The 23,928-nt window shown below is 37.5% G+C and overlaps 1 protein-coding gene across 2 annotated transcripts in view; it reads left to right on the top strand.

Moving 5' to 3' along the window:
- The window catches only part of LOC114469970 (zinc finger SWIM domain-containing protein 6), a 73,626-nt gene extending 60,421 nt beyond the window's left edge, over nucleotides 1-13,205 (top strand). For both annotated transcript variants that reach the window (XM_028457920.1, XM_028457923.1), the window contains 4 exons: nucleotides 8,834-8,991; nucleotides 9,077-9,240; nucleotides 10,343-10,424; nucleotides 11,375-13,205. In XM_028457920.1, the coding sequence (XP_028313721.1) occupies nucleotides 8,834-8,991; nucleotides 9,077-9,240; nucleotides 10,343-10,424; nucleotides 11,375-12,240 (1,270 nt within the window). In that variant the 3' untranslated portion in view covers nucleotides 12,241-13,205. The remainder of the gene's footprint in view (nucleotides 1-8,833; nucleotides 8,992-9,076; nucleotides 9,241-10,342; nucleotides 10,425-11,374) is intronic.
- Nucleotides 13,206-23,928: the final 10,723 nt, after the last annotated feature.

Here is a 23,928-nt window from a genome sequence, read left to right on the forward strand (position 1 = left end):
CACATGCTACACATGTGAGGCGTCAGAGACAGGATGGAGACGGTTTGACGTGTTTTCTTACAACTTAACACTAAGTCTGGAGTTTTAATGAATACATGAAGGAATGAATGACACAGTGAAAAATGTGAACGTGTTTCCAAAACGTTTGAAGTCAACGAATCAACACGTTGCTCCTTGTTCGGCCTCTGAGTAAGACACAAAATGCACAAATACACAAAATGCTTCCAGATTTACAAAACTGAACAAAAGCACAACAAAAACCCCAAGAAATAATGAAAATACTCAAAATGACTCCAAAATACTGCAAGAGTCACACAGAAAATGACTCTAGACTTAAGAAACAACAAGAAAATAGACAAAATTGCTCCAAAATCAAACAAAACAACATTAAAGATAATCAAAAGTACAACTTAAAAACTGCAAAATTATGAAAATACACAAAATGACTCCAAAAATATACAAAAGTACAACAAAAAACAATGAAAATACTCAAAATGACTCCAAAAATGTACAAAAGTACAACAAAAAACAATGAAAATACACAGTGACTCCAAAAACACACAAATATGCAATGGTATTGCAGAAAATGACTCCAGACTTACTGTACAAGACAACAAACTACAACATTAGAACTGAAAAACAATGAAAATACACAAAATGACTACAAAAAATACACAAAACAATATTAAAGGTAGGGTTGGGGATTTTCTCCAGATACACTTTTTAAGTTTTTGGTTGAAATTTTCTTCCGTCGGGGAAGCTACATTCAAAATCATGCTAGCTTTTGAAAATCACCTACCCTGCCTTTAAAGATGATCAAAAGTACATCTTAAAAACCAGAAAATGATGAAAATACACAAAAATACACAAAATGTTTCAAAAAAATTTTACAAAACAACAAAAAGACATTTAACAAAAATACACAAAATGACAGTAAAATGCATAAAAACTTTTGTTCTTTCCTGTGTTTCGTTACTATTGGTCATTATTCTGCGACGCTGAAGTAGAAAAGTTTCTTTAAAAAGTGTTTTTACGTTAATTCCTTATTTTTCTGATAGATATGACGTCATTTTTGTCCTGCTTTGTTTATTTTGTGATACGTCACTCTGATTGCCACTGTATTTGTTTGTTTCCTTTGAACCGCTTTTTGTTGACTCAGTTTTTTTCTTTCTTTTTTTCTTTCTTTTTTTTCTTTCTTTCTTTCTTTCTTTTTTCCCTCACCTCTTCCATCGTCTCTCCTTTGGTGTGAAAGCAGTGATTTAGAATAATTTGTCCACTTATGGGAGCTGGTGGGAGCCGGGCGTGTCTACTCAGCACATAATGAATGTGTGTAATGTAGCGTAGTGTAATGTGATAGCATATAAGCATATACCTCAGCGCTCCCACGGGACGCTGGACAGTTAAATATAGAGTGGGAGCTAAAGTAACCAGGGCTATTTTAATGGACCCATTATAACACTATCATTGATACGAGGGGAGAGAGAGGAACGGCTAGCTTTAGCCTTTATACACACACACACACACACACACACACACGATTTGTCTTTCCCATCACAGTTGGTCTCAAAACAGCTTTTTTTTGCAAATGAGAGGAAGTTAGGCCGAAATGCAAACCCACTGGAGTGTTTTTAAAGCCTGTGTGTGCGCGATTGTTTCTGCCAAAATTAAAATTAAATGAATAGATAAATAAACGTGAAAAAAAAATGAAAATTGAATACAAATAAATAAATATAAGTGGGGAAAATAAAAATAAATACATGTAAATGACGGGGCTGTCCTAAGTGTCAATATTTTTAAATTTTTTAACTTTTGTATTTTTTCCCACTCATATTTGATTATTTGTATTTATTTTTCAATTTTCCTTTTTGTTATTTTTCACGTCTATCTAGTTATTCATTTATTGATGTTTCATGAGGTTTATATATCCAATATGAGTCCAACGCTAGTGATTCTGGATCTTTCTTTAAAGACACACATGGTCATTCCATGTCACTACTTTCTTCTATTTTCCAATATCTCAGGAACTGCAGCACATGGCAAAGGTAAATGTGGTGTAGTAATACCACATACTATACCAAACTAAATGTGGTGTAGTAATACCACATACTATACCAAACTAAATGTAGTGTAGTAATACCACATACTATACCAAACTAAATGTGGTGTGTGTAGTAATACCACATACTATACCAAACTAAATGTGGTGTGTGTAGTAATACCACATACTATACCAAACTAAATGTGGTGTAGTAATACCACATACTATACCAAACTAAATGTGGTGTGTGTAGTAATACCACATACTATACCAAACTAAATGTGGTGTGTGTAGTAATACCACATACTATACCAAACTAAATGTGGTGTGTGTAGTAATACCACATACTATACCAAACTAAATGTGGTGTAGTAATACCACATACTATACCAAACTAAATGTGGTGTAGTAATACCACATACTATACCAAACTAAATGTGGTGTAGTAATACCACATACTATACCAAACTAAATGTGGTGTAGTAATATCACATACTATACCAAACTAAATGTGGTGTGTGTAGTAATACCACATACTATACCAAACTAAATGTGGTGTAGTAATACCACATACTATACCAAACTAAATGTGGTGTAGTAATACCACATACTATACCAAACTAAATGTGGTGTAGTAATACCACATACTATACCAAACTAAATGTGGTGTAGTAATACCACATACTATACCAAACTAAATGTGGTGTAGTAATACCACATACTATACCAAACTAAATGTGGTGTAGTAATACCACATACTAGACCAAACTAAATGTGGTGTAGTAATACCACATACTATACCAAACTAAATGTGGTGTAGTAATACCACATACTATACCAAACTAAATGTGGTGTAGTAATACCACATACTAGACCAGACTAAATGTGGTGTAGTAATACCACATACTATACCAAACTAAATGTGGTGTAGTAATACCACATACTATACCAAACTAAATGTGGTGTAGTAATACCACATACTAGACCAAACTAAATGTGGTGTAGTAATACCACATACTAGACCAAACTAAATGTGGTGTAGTAATATCACATTCAGTGTGTGTTTGGGTCTGGAACATGTTTTTTTTTCTTCAATACAGCTTCTTAATTTTTACTTTGGACCCCAACTTTGTGTTATTTAACCACGAGCCAATATTGAAAATCCTTTACATGATTTCATTGTAGCTTTTCTCTGTGTCTAATAAACAAACACACAATGACTTTGTGACAGTTTAGAGGAGCTCACATGTCCACCAGATATGATGTATAGCAGATATGTTTCTATATTCTGAGAGAGTAGGTGGAGCTTATTACTATACCATATTTACCTTTCCTGTGTGATGGAGTTCCTGACATATTGGAGGATGAACATGATAGAAAAATAAGGACACACACCCCCCCCTCACTATATTATTCATATCTTAAAAATGATTAATCTGATCAAACTAAAAATATACAGTGTGACATTTCAGAATTTTTTGAGACCAAAGTGTGTGACATGGAATGACCTCATATTTATTAAATTTACAATGTGCACAAACCAAGTCTGAAATCTTGTGCGAACGGCTCACATTTGAATTCAAAGGATGTTCTCGACTGTTAAAGGTTTAAACTAGTGCTGAGACTTTATCACATTAAGTGCGATTGATTGATTGATGAAAAAAAAAAAAAAAAAAAAAAAAAGTGCGATTGATTAATTACAGAAAAGTAACTAATATATAACCAATACAGTGATAAAACAGTAGTAGGCTAAAACTCGCGGGGAGAAATTACTGCTGCAACGCCGCTACTGCACACGGCACCTAGGGTGGTCAGGGGCTATGCCCCTACTGGAAAATTTAGCAAAAATTATGCTATATGTTGGCTTTTGGTGCATTATATTAATGTAATTGTGGCTTTTTTTCTGTTTATTTTGTAGCACTTTTCTTATCATGATGTATTTTAATCACCTAGTTTTTGTTTGCATGATGCATTTACAAGTTGAAATCTGGTATCCATGGTAATGATGATAAAGAATTGAGCATCATTATCAGTTTACATCATCCAGTGTAAAATGTACCAACTTATAGTATAGCAGTAGTATGGGGGCGTGGTCTGTTAGTAGTCCTCTGTAGAATACTGTCTGGTACTGGAACATATCTGTATGATTTATATCATTTGTGTGTGGTTTGATTGTAGTTGGTTTTGGTAAAATATGCAGTTGTATCAATGCACATTAATAATCATAACATATCTAACACAAGCATATTTTAATGAAGCACAATAAGTGCATAAACAAAAACACTGGATGGAAAACTAAAGCTTGTTTGTGTGCGAGAAAGTGTTTGTGAAAGATGGAAAAACTAAAAAAAAGTTTGGCTACCGTGATTCATAATCAATCCTGTTTTTCATAGTTTAAGTTTGCAGAACAAGTATTGATAGGTTATTGGTTCTAATGCTGATTATTGAGTCAGAACCTTCTGCTAACATTTGGTCGTTGATCCCATGGTGTATTTTAGCCCTGAAGGTGTTAGTGTTTAAAGTTAAAGCTCCTGTAGCGGATGTATGGCCTGCCTGGCTGATAGATAGATGTGTTCCTGATAAATGACGAAAGCGAAGGGTGTTTACAGTTGGGGGGGAAAGCACGAGGTAAAGAGGTCAGTCGTCATGGTGATGCAGAGCAGAAACCACTAAAAAGAGCCTCGGGGTTGAGCAGAAACCTGCTGGGATGCTTTGTATCCGCTCGTCTGGGTTTTCTCACTGCTTTCACTTTTATTTTTCTATATTTCTGTACGAGTGGAAATTAAAAGATCATTTATTTCCCGTTATCCTCACATCTTCCTGGATTTCACTGGAGCTCATCCTCGTCCAATCACAGTCGATCAAATCATCTTTGAGCTCCTGTTTGTAATAGTTTGATGTAGTTTTAGCACCAGACTTACAAAATGAGGAGAAAATGACGCAAAATTACATTAAAAACAGACACAAAACATAAGTATGAAATCAAAACTCCAAAACCAGGCGAGGCATTGATGATTTTATAAAAAAAGGTTTATTATAAAACTTAATAAAAAGGAGTACAAAGATGGACAAAATTAGTGACCGCCCGGGCGGACGTCCGATGACCGAGTGGCACAGTTCTAACTCATCACGTATATTCCCCCTCAGTCCCCCTCCCTCCTCCCCCCAGGAGATAAAGAGGACAGGGTGGAGGTGTTGGAAGAGGGTGAAAAGAGACAGTTTCTTCTTTGGGTCAAAACAACCAGTTCTCTGGTATCTCCTGATTGTCGTGAGTGTTGGAGGTGTGTGCGTGTATGGTGTTTGTGTGTATGAATGGATGTGTATTGGGTGTGTATGTGTGACTATGTGAGTGTGTGTAGGCATGTGAGTGTGTGATACCTCTGTGTCTGAGGGATAAGATGTGTTTTGGGAAGCTGACCTCGAGAAGAGAGCAGAAAACATGAGACAGCAGAAATGAAAAGTCTCCACTTAAAGCCTTAAAAAGAATAAGGTCTATGAGTAAATATGTTAATAAACATAACTAACAATTTTGCCCTGACAAACCTTATTGTACTTTTAATACACACTTCCTACCGTAAATACATATGAGCCAGCATCGCTCCCTGCTTCACAAACTTCCATTTATTATTAATATTTGCTTTTTATTTAAGCAAACGTCTTATTTTAGGCACAGAAAATAAAAACCTATTTAATAGATGCTGTCTACTGCTGTGACTCACTCATACGCTGTTTTTTAGGGCTTTAAATTGATCCAGAATGAATGTTTTCCATCCCTTTTTTCATCTTTTCTGGAACAAAAGCCCAGCACAGATCTTTCTCCCACTTTTCTTCAGAGTTTATCCTCTCAGACTACGTCCAATGGCGTCCAATCGCTGCTGAAAACCAAACAAAGACAGGAATGTTGATAAATCCTCTTTTTTTTGTGCGTTTCACTTCACTCCAGGAATCTTCCAGAAGGAGACTTTTAACAGTTCCATCACTGTGTGTGTGTGTGTATATATGTGTGTGTGTGCTTGTAGCGTTTTACACTCTCCACCGTCTGCGTTCTCACCTTCTCGCATCTCCACTGGGCATTCGTTCGCCACCTTCTCCCTGCTGGTGCTCACTAAGACGAGGCTTTTCTTTATTCCTGCTCGTGCACACGCCTGCACTCAGGTGCTGCAGCAGCACGTGCACTTTAGCATTATTGCACTGCTCCACAAACGCACAAAACGGCAGGAGTAATGATTCCAAAAGCACAACAAAAATACACAGAATGACATGAAAACTAAACAAAAGTACAACAGAAAACCCAAGACACAAAATATAATATATGATAGATATAAATACTCAAAATGACTCCAAAAAAACACATGAAACTGCAGACTTACAAAACAACAAGAAAAATAAGTACAATAAACTGCAAAACAATGAAAATACACAAAATGACTCTTAAAAACACACAAAGGTACAACAAAAATACTCAAAATGTTTGCAAAAAAATGCACAGAACAACAAAAATACACAAAAGTACAACTGAAAAACCACAAAATGATAATACACAAAATTACAGTAAAACTAAACTAAAGTACAACAGAAAACCCAAGACACAACAAAAATACTAAAAATGAAAACGCACAAAATGTCACCACAATTACAAAATGAAGAGAAAATACACAAAACAACAAGAAATATGCACAAAATTATTACAAAAAAACCCTCAAAAATACACAAAATGACATAAAAAATAAACATAAGTACAACATCAAAACTGCAAAATAATGAAAATACACAATGTTTCCAAAAAATGCACAAAAATACACAAATTCAAGGCTTTTCTTTACTCCTGCTCATGCACACGCCTGCACTCACCACGTGCACTTTGCTCTGGAACTGAAGCTGGCATTTAGCATTACGTTGCTATTACTGCGCTGCTTTGATGTGCTTTCAAAAGGCCAGGTGTGTGCACGTGTGCGTGTGCACGTTCTGGGCTCCTCTCGGTCCTCCTCATTGATGTGTGTTGGTATTTGTTTGATGTGTGTCCAGCCGTGTGGGACTGGAAGGTGAACACGTTAATTTCCCCACGGAGTCAATTAGCTCTGTGATAGGCTGAGAGGAGGCCGGGCTGTGATTGGCTGAGAGGAGGAAACAGAGGCCTTTGAAAGTGAAGCAGAATAAGAAATGAGCTGGTGATAGTGTTATTCTAATGAGTGACAGGAACCAGTGAAGCTCCTCTGGTTCCTCTGGTTCCACTGGTTCCACTGGTTTTACAGGTGCTGAGACTACATCACGTCTCATTAAAGTGAAGGAAACACTAATTATTCCTGCTGTGGTTTCTGTCGGTGATTAAACGCTGAAGGCTGATAGGAAAGTGCAGAGATAGACTAACTTTAATCCTCTGGTGATAAATTAAGACATTTTCTCATTTTTAAGTCACTTTCACGCTGTCATAATTGAGTGTTTTTTATGGATTTCTGTTACTGAACAAAAACATCAGGGATTTAACAGTGATTTATTTAATAAGACAAGCTTTGAAGTCTTTGCTTGTTTTGTATCTAATCGTATTATGATTCAGCTATCTGATTGTCATGTCCTTTATCAATAACGTATGCGTTTATCATTTCACTTTAAAGCTGTAAAGTTTGTTTTTAATGCTCCAATAGTATTGAATGGTTATTGAAAGTAAAAGGCTCCAAATGTTATTATTTTTAATACAGTGCTAGATTATAAACAGATATCTTCTAAAGATCACAGTAATACATTTAAAAAATTATTTTAGATATTGTATTTATAATAATAATGTTTTTTCCATTTATTAAGCAATGTAAACATTACCTATTGGCCTCACATTTCTGACACATTTATGTTTTATGTCAATCTAAAAAAATGTAAATCTGAACATATTTAGATTTCTGTAAATATGTAATAAAATTGGAGAACCCTGAAATATAATCTTAAAAATTTCTATAAAAATAATATATGTATATGTATTTTTAAGTTGTAAAATAATTTTTTTTTAAAATAGTGCCAGATTACAAACAGAAATCTTTAAAATGAAAGTATTTTTTTTAAATATTATTCTTAATATTTTTTTTTCCATTCTTTAAACAATTTTTATAATAGCTTCACTTTACCATATTGTTATGTTTGTAATAAATCTGTGAATAAATGAGAAGACCTGGAAAAAATAACCTAAGAAAATTCAATAATAATAAAAAATTATATATTTTAAAGTTATAAAATAAACACTAGTTTAACTTCATTATAAGAATATTCTACAATGGATATATATATATATATATATATTTATTAAAGTAATAAAATGAACGGTAGTTCAACTTAAACAAACTAATAATCCACAATTGAATATAATAGATGTTTTATAAATTAGACCCTGAAAAATCAAAGTGTTTATATCAGACATTTTAGATGCAGGTCGAGATTAATTTTAATATAGTGCCAGATTATAAGCAGAATCCCTCAAAATAAAAGTAATAATATTTAAATATTGGTATGTTTTATTAATAATGATATTTTTTCCAAAATATTCAGTTCATTAAACAATTTAAATCTCCTAGCGTCACATTTCTAAATCAATAAATTAGAAGACCCTGAAAAATAAATTGTTCTATTAAAAAAATACAACACTTGTTTATTTTAAACAGAGGAATTTTCCACAATTGAATAGAATGAATAAAAATAATCTCAATAAAGCATTTAATCAAATACTGGTTATTTTCTGTTATTGATATTGGATCAGTACATTTGAACAGTTATTCTCATATTCTCACTCCTGTTCTCATCATTTCCTCTCAGGTTACCCGTGTTGGAGTCGACGGCGTCGTCCAGTGACCTGTCGAGGCCTCACCACATTGTGTCGGTGGTTCCCAACCGTTACCCTCGATGGTTCACCCTCAGCCACATCGAGTCCCAGCAGTGTGAGCTGGCCTCCACCATGCTCACTGCTGCTAAAGGTAACAGAAACACAATGGGTTCTACTCTGTGGGTGTCTGTGAGTCCTGATCTAACGTCTGTGCGTGTGTGTGCGTGTGTCTACAGGCGACAGTCGGCGGCTGGAAACGGTCCTGGAGTCCATCCAGAAGAACATTCACTCCTCCTCTCACATCTTCAAACTGGCACAGGACGCGTTTAAGATCGCTACGCTGATGGACAGCCTGCCTGACATCACTCTGCTAAAGGTTTCTCTGGAGCTGGGACTTCAGGTAAGAAGACCACCCGCTGTCGTCTCAGAACTCATGTTCGTCCAGGGGCCAAATACGGAGCGATTTGTCTTTAGTGGGGCGCAGATTTTAGCTGGGATTGAGTAATTTAATCATTATTGTGCCCTAGTTTGCACTTCTACATAGAAATAAATTATAAAATATGTACGGCACCGATAATATCAAAGCAATAATTGACAATTCACTTTCAATTTATTTGATTTTATTACCCATTTTTCTGTAATTTAGGGTGTTTTTTGTGGTGTAATTTGAAGAAAATTGCAGGACTTGGGAAAAATGTCGAGTTCTTTTAACAATTTAAGATTAAAAATTACTCAGTATGTGACGTAAGCACGGGAAAATTGTGAAACTTGCTAATATTGTGGAGTTTTATTGAATTTGCGTAATAATTTGGAGATATCTACAACTGAATTAGTTGGTAATTTACTACACATTGATTCATGGTTATTAACTTTTTTGCTTTCTGCTGCGGGACAAATTGGATGCTCTAAAGGGCCGGATTTGGCCCCCGGACCTTGAGTTATGCTATATTTTAATGTATTTATTTATTTACACTACATGTAGTGCAATATTTTTACGACAGCTATGCATGTTTTGTTATTGCAATAAAATAAATAAATGTGTTTCCTTGGTGAGGAGGGAAAGGAACTGGGGAGAGCGAGTTAGGGTGGGACAGTGGAAGGAGTGGAGGAAAAAAGGCAGTTAATTAACTATTTTGCGTTTATTTTTATAAGTTGCAAACTTTGCGTGGGAAAGTGTCATGCACGTTTATAAACGAGACTCCTGGTGTCTATCTACCGCAGCACACACACACACACACACACACACACACACTGAGTCTCGACCCAAACAAAACGCATTCACACGTTCACATCAACACTGTCTGATGCAGGGGAAGCTTCTCGCCCAAGGACACAAACATAATGTTTTGGATGGAGCGGGATTCAAACCGCCAACCCTCCTGTTGTTGAATGAACTGGTTTTACTAAAAGCTTCATTATTCACTGTAGTTGCTCAACCATTTCAGGAAACTGATGGAAACGTAATATAACCTTCTCTAACATTCTCTAATGTCTTCCGTCAGGTGATGAGAATAACTCTGTCCACGTTAAACTGGAGAAGGAGAGAAATGGTTCGCTGGTTAGTCACATGTGCCACTGAAGTTGGTAGGTGCTCCATGTGTGCTTCCATTCTTAGTTCCACTCCCTCTGATCAACTGCTCTTCCATCATTGCATCACTTTATATTTTATTATTCTTTGTATGTTTTTTATTTTGTTCTTACCTTGATTGTACGGTGACCTTAGGTAGCTTGAAAAGCACCTAAAATAAAATGCATTATTATTATTATTATTATTATTATTATTATTATTATTATTTGTCAATCAGGGCAGGGATCAGTTACATTTTTAAATTACAATTACGTCTTCAATTGACCATGTTCAATTACAACTCAATTATGATCACGTCGACCGTGATTTTTTCCAATTACAATTATATTTTTTCAGAAAAGACATTGAAATGTGATGTAGAAGTGTCAGAAATGGGAGTAATGTAGCATAAATGCATTAAAAGGAGCAAAAAAAAAAGGCAAGTGAAAGTGATGAAAATAGGTCAAATATGGTGAGTTTGTGTAGTTGTAGAAAAAGGGTGAAAAAAAATAAGCAAAAATTGGTTCAAATTGTTGAAAAAATATACTTAGTTTCTTGAAGGCATCTGGCGACCCCCTCCCAGTGTTTTCACGGCCCCAAGGTTGAGAACCCCTGTTCAAGAGAACTGACGGGTAGTGGGAAAACATGATATAAAACATATTTTCATCATTAACTACGTATGTGTAAGACGTAGAACTATAATATGGTTCCATAATTTTACATTTAAATTATAATCGACAATTTTTATAGAATTTTCATTCCAATTACAATTAAAAATTCAATTATCTGAACTCAATTACAGTTCAAATACTATTACAACAGCAACAGATTTTGTTCCAATTACGATTATAATTCTAATAATGCCATAATTGTAATAATAATTATAATTGACCCCTACCCCTGAGTGCCTATAGATCCGTGTGGTTCTGGTTCTGTCTGATGACCACTTCCTGTCTGGCTTCCTCAGGTGTTTACGCGCTGGACAGCATCATGCAGAGCTGGTTCACCCTCTTCACGCCCACTGAAGCCACCAGCATCGTGGCCACCACCGTCATGTCCAACAGCACCATCGTCCGCCTCCACCTGGACTGCCACCAGCAGGAGAACCTGGCGTCCTCGGCCCGGACCCTGGCCCTGCAGTGCGCCATGAAGGACCCCCAGAACTGCGCCCTCTCCGCCCTGACGCTCTGCGAAAAGGACCACATTGCCTTCGAAACAGCCTACCAGATTGTACTGGACGCCGCGGCTACGGGGATGAGCTACACGCAGCTGTTCACCATCGCGCGCTACATGGAGCACCGCGGCTACCCCATGCGGGCGTACAAGCTAGCCACGCTAGCCATGGCTCACCTGAACCTGAGCTACAACCAGGACACGCACCCGGCCATCAACGACGTGCTGTGGGCGTGCGCGCTCAGCCACTCGCTGGGGAAGAACGAGCTGGCGGCCGTCATCCCCCTGGTGGTGAAGAGCGTGAAGTGCGCCACCGTGCTGTCGGACATTCTGCGGCGGTGCACGCTAACCACGCCCGGCCTGGTGTCGGCGCTGCACAGCCGCAGGAACTCTGGGAAGTTGATGTCGCTGGACAAGGCGCCGCTCAGGCAGCTGCTGGACGCCACCATCGGCGCGTACATCAACACCACGCACTCACGGCTCACGCACATCAGCCCGCGCCACTACAGCGAGTTCATCGAGTTCCTGGGCAAAGCGCGTGAGACGTTCATGATGGCGCACGACGGACACATCCAGTTCACGCAGTTCATCGACAACCTGAAACAGATTTACAAGGGCAAAAAGAAACTGATGATGCTGGTGAGGGAGCGGTTTGGCTGAAGGGGGCGTGGCCAAACTCTCCCCCCGCCCCCACTCTAGTAATTTTTTATTAACTTCTTTGAGTCTGCCTTTTGAACTTCTTTTTGGACTTTTTAGACGAAGTGAAAAAAGAGGGATGTGACTTGTAGAATGAAGCGAAAAGAGAAAAAGGAAAAGACGAGGAAAACATCCACAGAGCCACATGCGGTATTATTGTTCTTGCTGTTGTTATTGTTATAAACATTATTGCTATTATTATTATTATTGATAATATTATTACTACTATGTGTATAGAAGTGTTTTTTTATTTTTCAGAAGAGAGGAAATTTGTCACCTTGTGAATGTTGTGTGTTTTTCTCTACGTGTGTGTGCGTGCGAGTGTGCGAGACGAAAGTAATCAGTGAAACGACTTCAAAAAAAGGTTTTGCTTTTTATATGTTTTAAATTTAAAGCATCTTTTCCCTGTTTTTTTTTTTTTTCTTTTTCTTTTTCTTTTTTTTACACGTGTGTGCATCGATTTACATGGTGTCAAAGTGGCTGAAGCCTTTCTGTTCTAGAGCTCGTGTGTAAAAAGAAAACCGAATGAAATGAAACAGAAAAATGAAGAAATGTTAAATAATAATTTCTTAGCATCGTCAAAGAGAAACTAAACAAAGGCTTTTACCCACACAGCAGCAGAACCTCCTCCTCCCCCACGTCTAAAGCCTCCTAAGCACTGGGCAACACTACTTGGATTAGCTTAGCTTAGCATCGCTGTGATGAATTTGGCTTCACGCAGCCAGAGTTAGCGCCATCGATGTTAGCCGTTAGCTGTAGCGGTAACAGCAGCACTTGAGCAGCCGTCGGTTTTTTTCCCAGTAGACTTTTGAACTTTTTGTTGTTCTCATTTCACAGTGCAATTACATCTATTTAACAATACGGTTAGTCACATCACGTTAGCACATACAGCAGTAGGTCTTTCACGAGTGTGATCAGGAACCCAGAGGCTAACGACTACCTCAGAATTAGGTTTTAGCCCAATTGTGAGAGCCCGATTTGTAACAAAACCCGAATTCTTATAAAAAAAAAAGTAATAATAAAACCAGAAATGTAATAATTGGTCAATAATATAACAAGAAGATGAGCCTAAAATGTAAAAATGTATATTTCATATGTATATATATATGTGTGTGTGTAATGAAATTATGCAAGATAAAACGGCGATATAAAAGGTTCACAAAATAAAGAAAGTTAAAAAATTTCAACAAAAAGCAAAGCGGCGTGATGACATTTAACCTGCTTCTCGTAGCAACTCAGACACTGCAGTATTTACAAGATAGCGGACAACAGAGATGCTCCATTGATTCATAAGTCGGTTGTATGTAGTGATGCACTGAAAAAATAACCCGGCTGAAACAGCGAACAAACAAACACCGCGGTCAGTGCGTGCTTGTCTGTAAACGAAACAACGTGTCCGTTAAGCGGCCGTATTTCATATATATATATTTGAGCACTAAAGCCTCTCTTAAGCAGAGATTGAGACAGATCATGGTGGAAACAATGACATTTTCTCTCCCACGTGCTACTCAAAGCTACAGAACAGTTAGCGCCCACAGCATTGAGATGATGATTGGGAAATCTACAGCTACATTCTCCCAACACCAGCTATATTTGAATCACACAGTGAGAAAACCAAGGCTGAAAACAGAAACTCTGAAAGAAATGATTCTGCTTATTATTCTTTTTGCATTTATGGATATAATAGTGTACTAACGTCACTTCAATTAAAACATTGCAATTGTATAAATTAATACGAATGCTTCAAAGAATAAATCAATTAAGAATATGAAAATATTTCTTTGGCACTGACATTCCAACAATGCACAATATAAAACAAAAATAAAATATTTAACTTGACCCCACTCATACATTAAATAATAATGTGCAGGCCTATAACTGACTAAGCTGCTGAAAGAGAGTCAAATTAAATTTGTCATCTCATTAAATCAGCTTCTCTGCTTTATTTATTATATTATCCAAGTATGTTCTTGGAGACGCGCACACACACACACACACAGCTGTGTGTGCTTTGACTGCGGCGTGGATCATTTCTCGTGCGTGCTGCTTTAATTCCATCCGTTTAATGATCTTTATAATGCGGACCAAGTGCAGTCGTGATGAAGGTCAGAGGATCTCTGTGAAACGTGTGCTGACAGAAACTCAAACCAGATGCTATTGATGCTCAGCCGTGCGTCAGGCTATCGTGTAGATGTTCGTGTTGTCGGAGGACTACACGTAACTACAGTGTCTACTGCTCAAATATATTGAAATACAGACACGTCGCGGTTGGTCCGTTTCCAGACAAGCGTGTGCGCTGACCGCAGTGTTTGCTTGCATCATCACAACTTCCTGTTTCAATGAGAAAAGTGTTTCGGCAAAAAACAGAAAATGCACTTTTGGACCAACCTTGACCTACTGTATATACATAAATATAAGAGAAAAAGTTTTTACGTTTTAGGCTCAGGACTTCTGTGACCAATTATTTCATTTTGAGATTTATTACGTTTTTATTTATAACGTATTGGGTCATTGTTACATTTCGGATCTAACGAGGCTTTCAAACCTCCTCCAAATTCATGGCTCTGATCAGCTGGAAAGTGTTGATTATAAACTTCAGGCCCCGCTCAGTGTTTCTGTCCTAAGCTCAGTTCTGCTATGCATCACTGCCCCCCCCCCCCCCCGGCTTTGGCATTCGCACTCCACACCAACCCCTGAGAATAGGCCAGAGGAGGCGTGGCCTGTTCGATTCCCGCAGCCACACAACGTTTGCTTCGCCACTTTTTTTTTTTTTTTTTTTTTTTCCATACGAGGCCAGTGTCACTTCCCATTGTGTATGTGAATCATAGCAATTAGACTTTCTACTGTTATCGTTGGTTGTGAGGAACCTTCAGTAATTGTCCAACCAGAATGTTCTCAGGGATTTCGCTATACACAGGAATAAAGATGGAACAAAAATGAATGACTGACTGCAAAAAGAAAGACGGCGCGACAACGACACGAGCGAACATTTCTCGTACTCTGTATATATGCCATAGTATAATGTCTGAATATGGAGGATCTGAAAGTATATGTTAACTAATTTATACAGAGTATTCTATGTAATGTGAAATACTTGAAGCCGCTGTAGTTTGCTCTGTCTTGCTTTCCGTCTCTTTTTTCTCTTTTTCTATTCTCTTTCCTCCTCAGTTTGAAAAAAAGGAACATATCAAAAAGGACGACACTGACCGTTATTTGGACTCTTGATGGATTTCATCTGAAAAGTCGAGTGGAGTCCGACCGGAGGAAAGAAACGTTCATTCCTGCAGGTTTTACAATTTCACGCGGATGCAGGTTTTCCTAAAGCACTTACGTATGCATGATGTACGTTTGCTATTTTATCGCTTCATACAAAAGCAAACGAGTGGAATCTGACATTAACGGGATTCTCCACTGTCTTTACAAGTTTGGCCTAAAATCTTTGAAATGTTAATTTATTAAAATTAGAAGATCTGGGGTATACGAACACTTTAATAAAAACTCTAAAAACATACAAAAAAATTGTACTTTTTGATGCAAATGTTGATGTCACTGTCAGATGTAACTAAAAAGGGAAAGTAATGTGTATTCTTTCCATTCCCTGTACTGTTTCTCTGTTACAGCTTTTTCAGTCAAAATTACAACTTGTGCTTTTTTGTGACCGCCGTTCCAACTCTGTGATTTGGTGGTAGACAATGAAGCAGAGAAGAAGAGCCACCAAAGCGTGTCAGCGCACTGCTTAAAAAAGAGTAAATGTCCCTTAGGCTTCATTATCTTTTATGAAATTTAAAAGTTGGTACTGTCGCCTCCTGTGGTCACAGATTTCTTTCAGCTCACAACTATTTTTATCCTCTTTCGGTAAACAAGAGGTTAACGTTGACGTCTTTAACTTTTCCTGGTTTTTTTTAGAGCAACCAAAAGCAGCACAAGATGTTATTTTCACAAAAAAAATCTGTTAAATGATCTAAAAATCAGGCTGAATGTTTCACTCCAATAGAAAACAATGGATTGTTTACAGGACATGGGGTCGTGACATCATCAGTCACATGATTTCAAGATGGAGGAACACAGGCTCTAAAACTGTAAAGTAGTCCTATTTTAAAAAGACAATTAAATGAATATGGTGCATAATAATGTGTTTTGTTAGATACTAATTAGTCCACTTTAAAGATTTTAGGCCATACTTGTAAAATAAAGCTGAGGATCCCTTTAAGAAGCATTTTGTCCGCCTCAGTCTGTGAGCAGATGAACACGTGCACACGTTCAATAAGAAACATCACTGCGCATCATTTTTCTACTCTGCGATGCTCAGCTGTCCTGTCATTAACTGCCTTTTAATCTCTGTTTAATGTTTATTTATTTTTTTCTAGATTTTTTATTTTTATTTTCCATGTAACTCTTTTCTACCTTTTTTTGTTTAATGGAAAAATCGAAATGCAGCCTTTTCTCTTGCCTTGTCTTAACGCTTTAACGTAACCAAACAGAAGATCTTATCTAACAACCAAACTACGCGTGGTCTAGGAGGTGTGAGACAACCAACCTCTGTCCCAGCTTTAGTGTCCTTAATTAGTAAGTGAATGGCTGTGTAACACATTGCTTTAACCAAGCAATTCCTCATGTGTGTGTTTGGTGGGGAAAAAACCGACGTCGTCCAGTGTCTCTTGTTCTCTTCCGAAACGATTTCCTCTGAGTCTTTCTAGCTGTTTTCCTTTTGACTCTTATTTTTATTTTTTTATTTGTTTGTTTGTGTAGAAACTTCTGCTCTCCCATTTTATTTATTACAATGACCCATGTATACATGCTTATGAAATTAAGATTTGATACACCGATATCAATTTATTTATGTAACTAAATCACTGTTTTATAATCTTGTTAATGAGTCGATAATTGTTTTTTTTTTCTTTTTTTTTGTTTTAATAAAGTTAGTTTTTTTGAAATGTATCTGCTTCACTCTCTGATGTGTTACATCATCACTTTAGGCAAAGGCATTTAATACACAAGGCGATTCTAATGTGCGTCACGTGATGAAAAAGTGCAACAGATAACCTGAAACTGAGCTTGAAATCAACAATAAAAACAATCAACAATAACATTTCTAGAAATCTCAGTATAGAGAAAATAAAAACTTTGAACTTGGATTTTAAAGGGTTACCATTGGATGCCGACTTCGGCTCTTTGCAGCATAACAACTAAAAGCAGCGTCGCGATGTCGGATACCCGCTGGCCCTGAGGTACAAATTTAGTTGAAACATTTTCTGCAAACATTGAAATGACAATTAAAAAACCTTTTTAGGCTATATGGGCGTAAGAGAAAATCGATTTGGCGATATCACGATATTTCACTGCACGATTATTGTATCGATCCAAAAAATTTCCAAGTATTTTTTCTTTTTTTCATGTTTTTTAAAGAAAACATTTAATTGCTCTAACAAATGCACAGCATGTTAACTCCCAATCACTAGGTGTCAGTGAACGCACCATCAGACCTTGTTAAACGACCTCACTCCTCAATGACTTTAAGCTGGTTTAAGTTGATTATTATTTTCTTAAAACATACTGGGCACTTTTATAAATGTATGTGGTTACTTTTTAGTAAGAATTTAAGAACTTATCAGAATCTGTTGAAGATGCAAAAGTTCAACTTTTATGACAATTGTAATTTGACAGTTTGATAAACACGCCACAGGTATTTTCATATTTGTACTTGAATTACAGTTAGTTACCATTCTCGTGTTCTCGCAAGTTAAAAAAAAACAATAAATTAATTGTATTTCATACCATTTTGTACTTGTTAAGATGAAATTTGTAATTATTGAAATCGTGATGTATGTCTTATTGGTATCGTATTTTGATTTTATGCGTTTCCAAGAGTAACAGAACTGCAGAATGACAGATTTAAGGCTTCTTCTTCTTCTTCTTCTTCTTGTTCTTCAAAAATGGAGCAGCACCAATTCTTTGCTGTCCAGATGTTTATAGTTTGTCGGTCCATGTCTCTTCCCTGTGCCATTCTTATTTACTGCACAATTTAGTTTGTTTCCTTTTTCCCATGATATTTGCGTTTTAATGTCACTTCCTGTTTATGGTCCCACTTCCTGTATTTGGTCCTGGTTTGCTTTCTCACATCATACAAACTGCACCAGGCTTCACTTGAGACCCACACTTTACAGTGGACCAGACTTTGAATGAGCTTTCCCAACAAGGCAAACGGACCAGAACTTTCCGTGTGAAAACACCCTAATACACCCGCAGCAGAACTTTAAAGTCTACTCTGAGGTTGAATGGGAGCTTCTTCGTTGGAAAGACTTTGGATTTCAATCAGAAAGTCGTCACTCAGCAGCTTTTACGCTGACGAGGAACAGGAAAACGTATCGATTGATATTCATTTCCCAGGAACTTTGTAGCTTCTGTCAGGCAACCCGAGTTCATCCAACCACGATCACCTGTTTACATGCATCCGACGCTGACAGTGGTGCCTCCAAAGACTAAATTGTTGTACGCAAGTTGACGAACGCGTGTGTCGACATGTTCTGTGTGTGCGGCGCTTCCTGTTTGCATGCCTGTGTGTATGCGTGTGTGTGCATGTATGTGTGTGCGAGGGTCTTTAGGGAGTGTACAGGAACAGGTGGTACCTCCAGACTCCTGACAGGAGTGAGGTCCCCAGACTCCGAGACCCTCATTAAACATTGACACAAAAACACTGCAACTGTCTGTGTGTGAACGGTAATGAAGCGCAGACGCCTTCACCGGAATACACAGCGCGACTTAGCACAGCAGGAACGTGCGTGTGTGTGTGTGTGTGTGTCATTAATGAGGCCCATTTGTCCACAGAGGTGTCCACTTAGATATTGAGGAATTTGTCAGCTTTAGATGCAGCAGCAGCAGTCAACTGTCAGAGGGCAGACACAACTGTCCATTTGTTATGTGATGGATGCCTGCCTGGTAGAAACCGTGTGTGTATGTGTCTCGCCTCCCTGATGTGCTGATGTGTGTGTATGGGACCACTTCCTGTGCGTGTGTGTGACCTGTGCTCAGTTCCAGTCAGTAATGACGTCCCCCGGGTCCCTCAGCCTCCTCCAGCCTGTCTCACTGGATACTTCTAATGACATCATGATCACACACACACTCAGGCCTTTCATGCCAAAAGCCCTTTTCCTCACTTTCACCATCAAAACTCTTTCTCTGTGTGTGGAAGAACTTGTCGACTTTCCGCCGCGCTCACACTGAGCTTCACAGCATGTCGACGTTTTTAAAGCAGATCTGCGACGCTTTACGTTTATTTCCACCTATGGGAAGCAAAGCCTCGTTTGAAGTCCAAACTGTTCACAATGTTGTGATGAAATATAACGCGGTTACAGGCGGAATGATGCAAAGCAGAAATAGGACACAACCCCAGTGACTGCAGCATCGTAGCATCACACGGTTTTATTTCAGGGATTTCTCCAAAACTTTTACTGGATTCTCGACTAAAATGGATATTTTTCTCCAACAGATAGACCATAATGAGGTTCTTCTTTGGTGCTTTTTATACTCTGGAATCGAAGTACGTTTCATGTGATGTTAGCATCAATAGCATCATTTCCTGTTGACTGAGTTCAGCTCATGGAGGTAAATTTCTTGTTTGTTGTTTTTGTTTTTTTAAAGATACACAATGAAGCCTCTTGGATACGCGTGAGGCTTTGACCCCGCTAGGGTGTGTCCTGCCATGTGCCTGCTCAGAAATGGAAAACAACAACAATCATTCAATAACAAACTGTGAGTCTCACTTATTGCAAAATGTTTCCTTCGACAGGAGAACTCAAGGAATGTCAGGACGTTTAGAAAATCTTAACTTTGTTTGTTTTTTTTTAATAAAAAAAACAAACAAAGTTTGTTGGAAGTAGGAAGTACAGTATGTATTGCTATAGAAAAGTGGGCGGGAGAATAAGTAGCTTTTTCATGGATGGCCAAATGAGGTTGAGTTTGAAGGTGGGATGTCATCACTGTAGAGGTAGAACTGATGACATCATCACTGTAGAGGTAGAACTGATGACATCATCACTGTAGAGGTAGAACTGATGACATCACTGTAGAGGTAGAACTGATGACATCATCACTGTAGAGGTAGGACCAATGTTCTAATGCTCTAACTGATGACATCTTCACTGAGTGGGTGTGGGGGTGTGGCGTCCAAAAAAATCCAACGTCGCTCACCCTTGAACCAAGCAGCAGCCATGTTGAAACTCTCAGGTCAGTCTGATCCTGATCCGCAGAGATATTTGAGGAACACACACACATACACACACTCTTGGTAGTGACTCCCAAAACAATTATTCTTGCAGATTAAATTTAAAAATATATCATTGAATATTGAATAAGGAATTGATTTATTTACTTGAACTACCAAAATCATGTCTGAGATGCAAATGTAGAAAGCATTTTTTTTTCAGCTTTAAAAGTTGGCATTTCTTTCACCGTTGATAGATGGATGGGACGCCACACATCGGGAAGGTCAGTCCATTTATCATTAGTCTAAAATTTCACCCAGAGAGTGGAAATATATTGAATATATATCTTCACACATGTTTGTGAACGAGTGATAAGGAGACATGAACCCATGATCGTAGAGAGAGATTATTACAAATATCCTCAATGCCTGGATTTCTATTGGTTTCGTTTTTAACCAATTCATTATTATTTATTTTAACTCAAATTCAAACTCTCAGGATTGGAGCTTTATTTTTATTTAGGTTGTAAAAAATACAGAAAATAAACGCCACCTTGGGAAGATCATGATTATGTTTCTTACTTTTTATAACAGACATAAGACATGTTTTTTATTATACAAGAGTAATATATTTCATTGTTAATTTAAATGACTAAACACTGGGTAAAATATATGCTTAGCAGTTAGTTTTTTGAAACAACATTTTGCAAAATATATTCAGCAAAACTGTCAAATTATTGTACATGGAAAAGTACTTGAAATGAAGAATTCTAGTCAAAGTTAAGACTGGTTTCTCGAGACCCGACTGCGAATGTTTCCAAACTCCAACATTAAGAGAAACCAAAAACCTGCAGGTCAGAGACTCACAGATGAATCTAAACTTTGTCTTGATATTTAAAATGCTATTAGATCTATTAATATATACTGTATAACAAGCCAACGACTTATGAACTAAGATGAAACGAGTCTAACTTACAGGTTCTCATTGGAGACGTAGCCATAGCAACATTAGCATACAGTAATGATGTAGCCTGGCCCTTGTTCTCCAAAGGTTCCGTTCTGTTCTAATGGTTTCTATCATTACAGGAGGATCACACACACGTACGAATTCTTTCTTTTCTCCTCTTCGTACAGAAGGCCTCAGCAGTTTGATCTATTCCCCCCCCACCCCACCCAACCCCCTCCTGCCGTCGGCCCCGAGGCGTCTGATTAAATGCTAATTAAAGCCGTTAGCGGTGCTATCACCGCCGCTAACTCCGCTCTCTCTGTCACAGAGATTAATGTCCCTCGTTCATCATCCCACCTCGAGCTGCCTGAGTACCTGCCCCCGCCTCACACAACCTGATCAAGTCATCAACCCCCCCCCCCCCACACACACACCACCCTCTGCACGAAGATGGACGAGGGGTTTAAATTTTAATTTGAAAATTGCCCTCAATTACTTCTGTGCCGACCACTTGCCGGAGCGACTGGTGCGTTTGAGCGGGAAGGTGTTCAAGCAGCGGGTCAGCGGCCATGATGAGCGATAAGGGGACATTAATAAGCAAGGCAGAGGTTCATTTTAACGCAGAAAGGACAGTGGGAGCAGCTTTCTCATTATTCAACTCCCCCAGCTTTATTTAAAGGACTTTATTTAAGGATACCGAGTTAATGTGTCCTCCAGGACGGACGCTTAAAGCGCCTGACAGAGTGAGAAAGTTCCAGCCATAACTTAGGCCCTGAGCACACACTGTGGGGCCGTCTTTTCTCTTTTTTTTCACTTCCTTTGACATTCTCTCGTTTTCAGGCCGAGCCCAACGAGTCTCCGAGGGACATAAAATGTTAGGACAAAGTTACGCACATCGTTGAGTTTTAGTTTTAAAACCATTTCTGGCCCACAAATGTTTTATCGGCTCCAATATGTGTAATCATTATTAGCTGCTGGAATATATTGAGCTTTGTGTAAAAAAAAACTCAGCCAAATGTCAGGAAAACAAACGGCATCAGTGGGAAAATCAGTGGATTAAATTATTATTATGATTATTAATAATAAGACTTTAGAGCCCAATCTGATGGTTAAACATCTTTTTTTCTGAATTATTCCTGTGAGTCTTTCATGATTCTCCATTTCACATTTCACTAAAACAGGGGTTTTCAACCTTGGGGTCATGAATAAGAATATTTTCTGAACAATTTGAGCCCATTTTTGCAAATTTTTACCTTTTTTCTGCAACTACACCAACGTGCCATACTTTGAAACTATTTTCATCACTTTTTCTTGCCACATTTTTGCTCCTTTTAATGTATTTTTGCTACATTTCTCCCATTTCTGACACTTCATCAAATTTCAATACATTTTCTGCACATTTTTTCTACTTTCAACACATGTTCATCATTTATAAACCATTTCCACCACTTTTCTACTAATGTCACATATATTGACCCATTATTGTCATTTTTAACCTTTTTCACCATTTCGTGCTTATTTTTGGCAATTTAACCACATTCACCATTTGTCAACATTATTTTCCATTAATTAATTATTTGTTTAAACTAATTGTTTCTGCTTTTTTCTGCCAATATGGACACTTTGAACCCTTTTTACCACTTTTTCTCTCAGTTTTTGCCCACTCTAATTTTTTAGAGTTTAGTTTTTAAAATCTCATTTCACCACCTTTTCCACATTTTTTGGTCACTTTTAACCCATTTTAAAACAAGATTTTACATCTTTAAGATAACTACACTATTGCCCAAATAATACTATAAACTTCCTGGATAATAATGGATATTATTCACATTGTCAGATACAGGAAATCACAGAAAGAATGCATCCATCTCTACAGGACTCCACATCCCACAATGCAATGTACCAAACTTTTCAACCTATTTAAACCAAGTTTTTACAGCGCAGATGAAAACAAACTTTTGATAAATCTTTGATTTATTGATCCATGAGGCCTACTTTACGTCTTTATCTGATATAAAATAAAAGATTACCAACTCCAGCAGCTTTAAAGTGTTTTTGCAGACGTGTGAAGGATTATTTCTGTATTATATCATAATATATTACATTATATTGTATTATATTTAATTTGAGGGCCAGAGCGGTTGCCATGGCGATGGGTGTTCATATAAAACTATTGCTAGATGTGGTTGTTGGAAAAACCAAAAATTAAACCACACATTGGTGCTCACCTGAGACCAGAACAGCCTGATTTCACACACTGGACAACTTTGAATAAAAAAGTTCCCAGTGTTTAAATTTTCATTTCAGAAGAAGAAGAATAAAAAAATTCTCTTCGACCCTCGTTTCTTTTTCTAATAATTCTCTCAGACATAAAACACATGTATTGGAGTGTTATGCCTAAAAGCATGATTAATTATTCACAAAGTAACTCCTCAGTTACTGAAATGTAAACAACATAGAGTGAACAAGTTAAAAAAAGGAAGTAAAAACCTAAATCCTCTATTGT

This window comes from Gouania willdenowi, chromosome 9 (assembly GCF_900634775.1).
Source record: "Gouania willdenowi chromosome 9, fGouWil2.1, whole genome shotgun sequence".
Taxonomy (NCBI): domain Eukaryota; kingdom Metazoa; phylum Chordata; class Actinopteri; order Blenniiformes; family Gobiesocidae; genus Gouania; species Gouania willdenowi.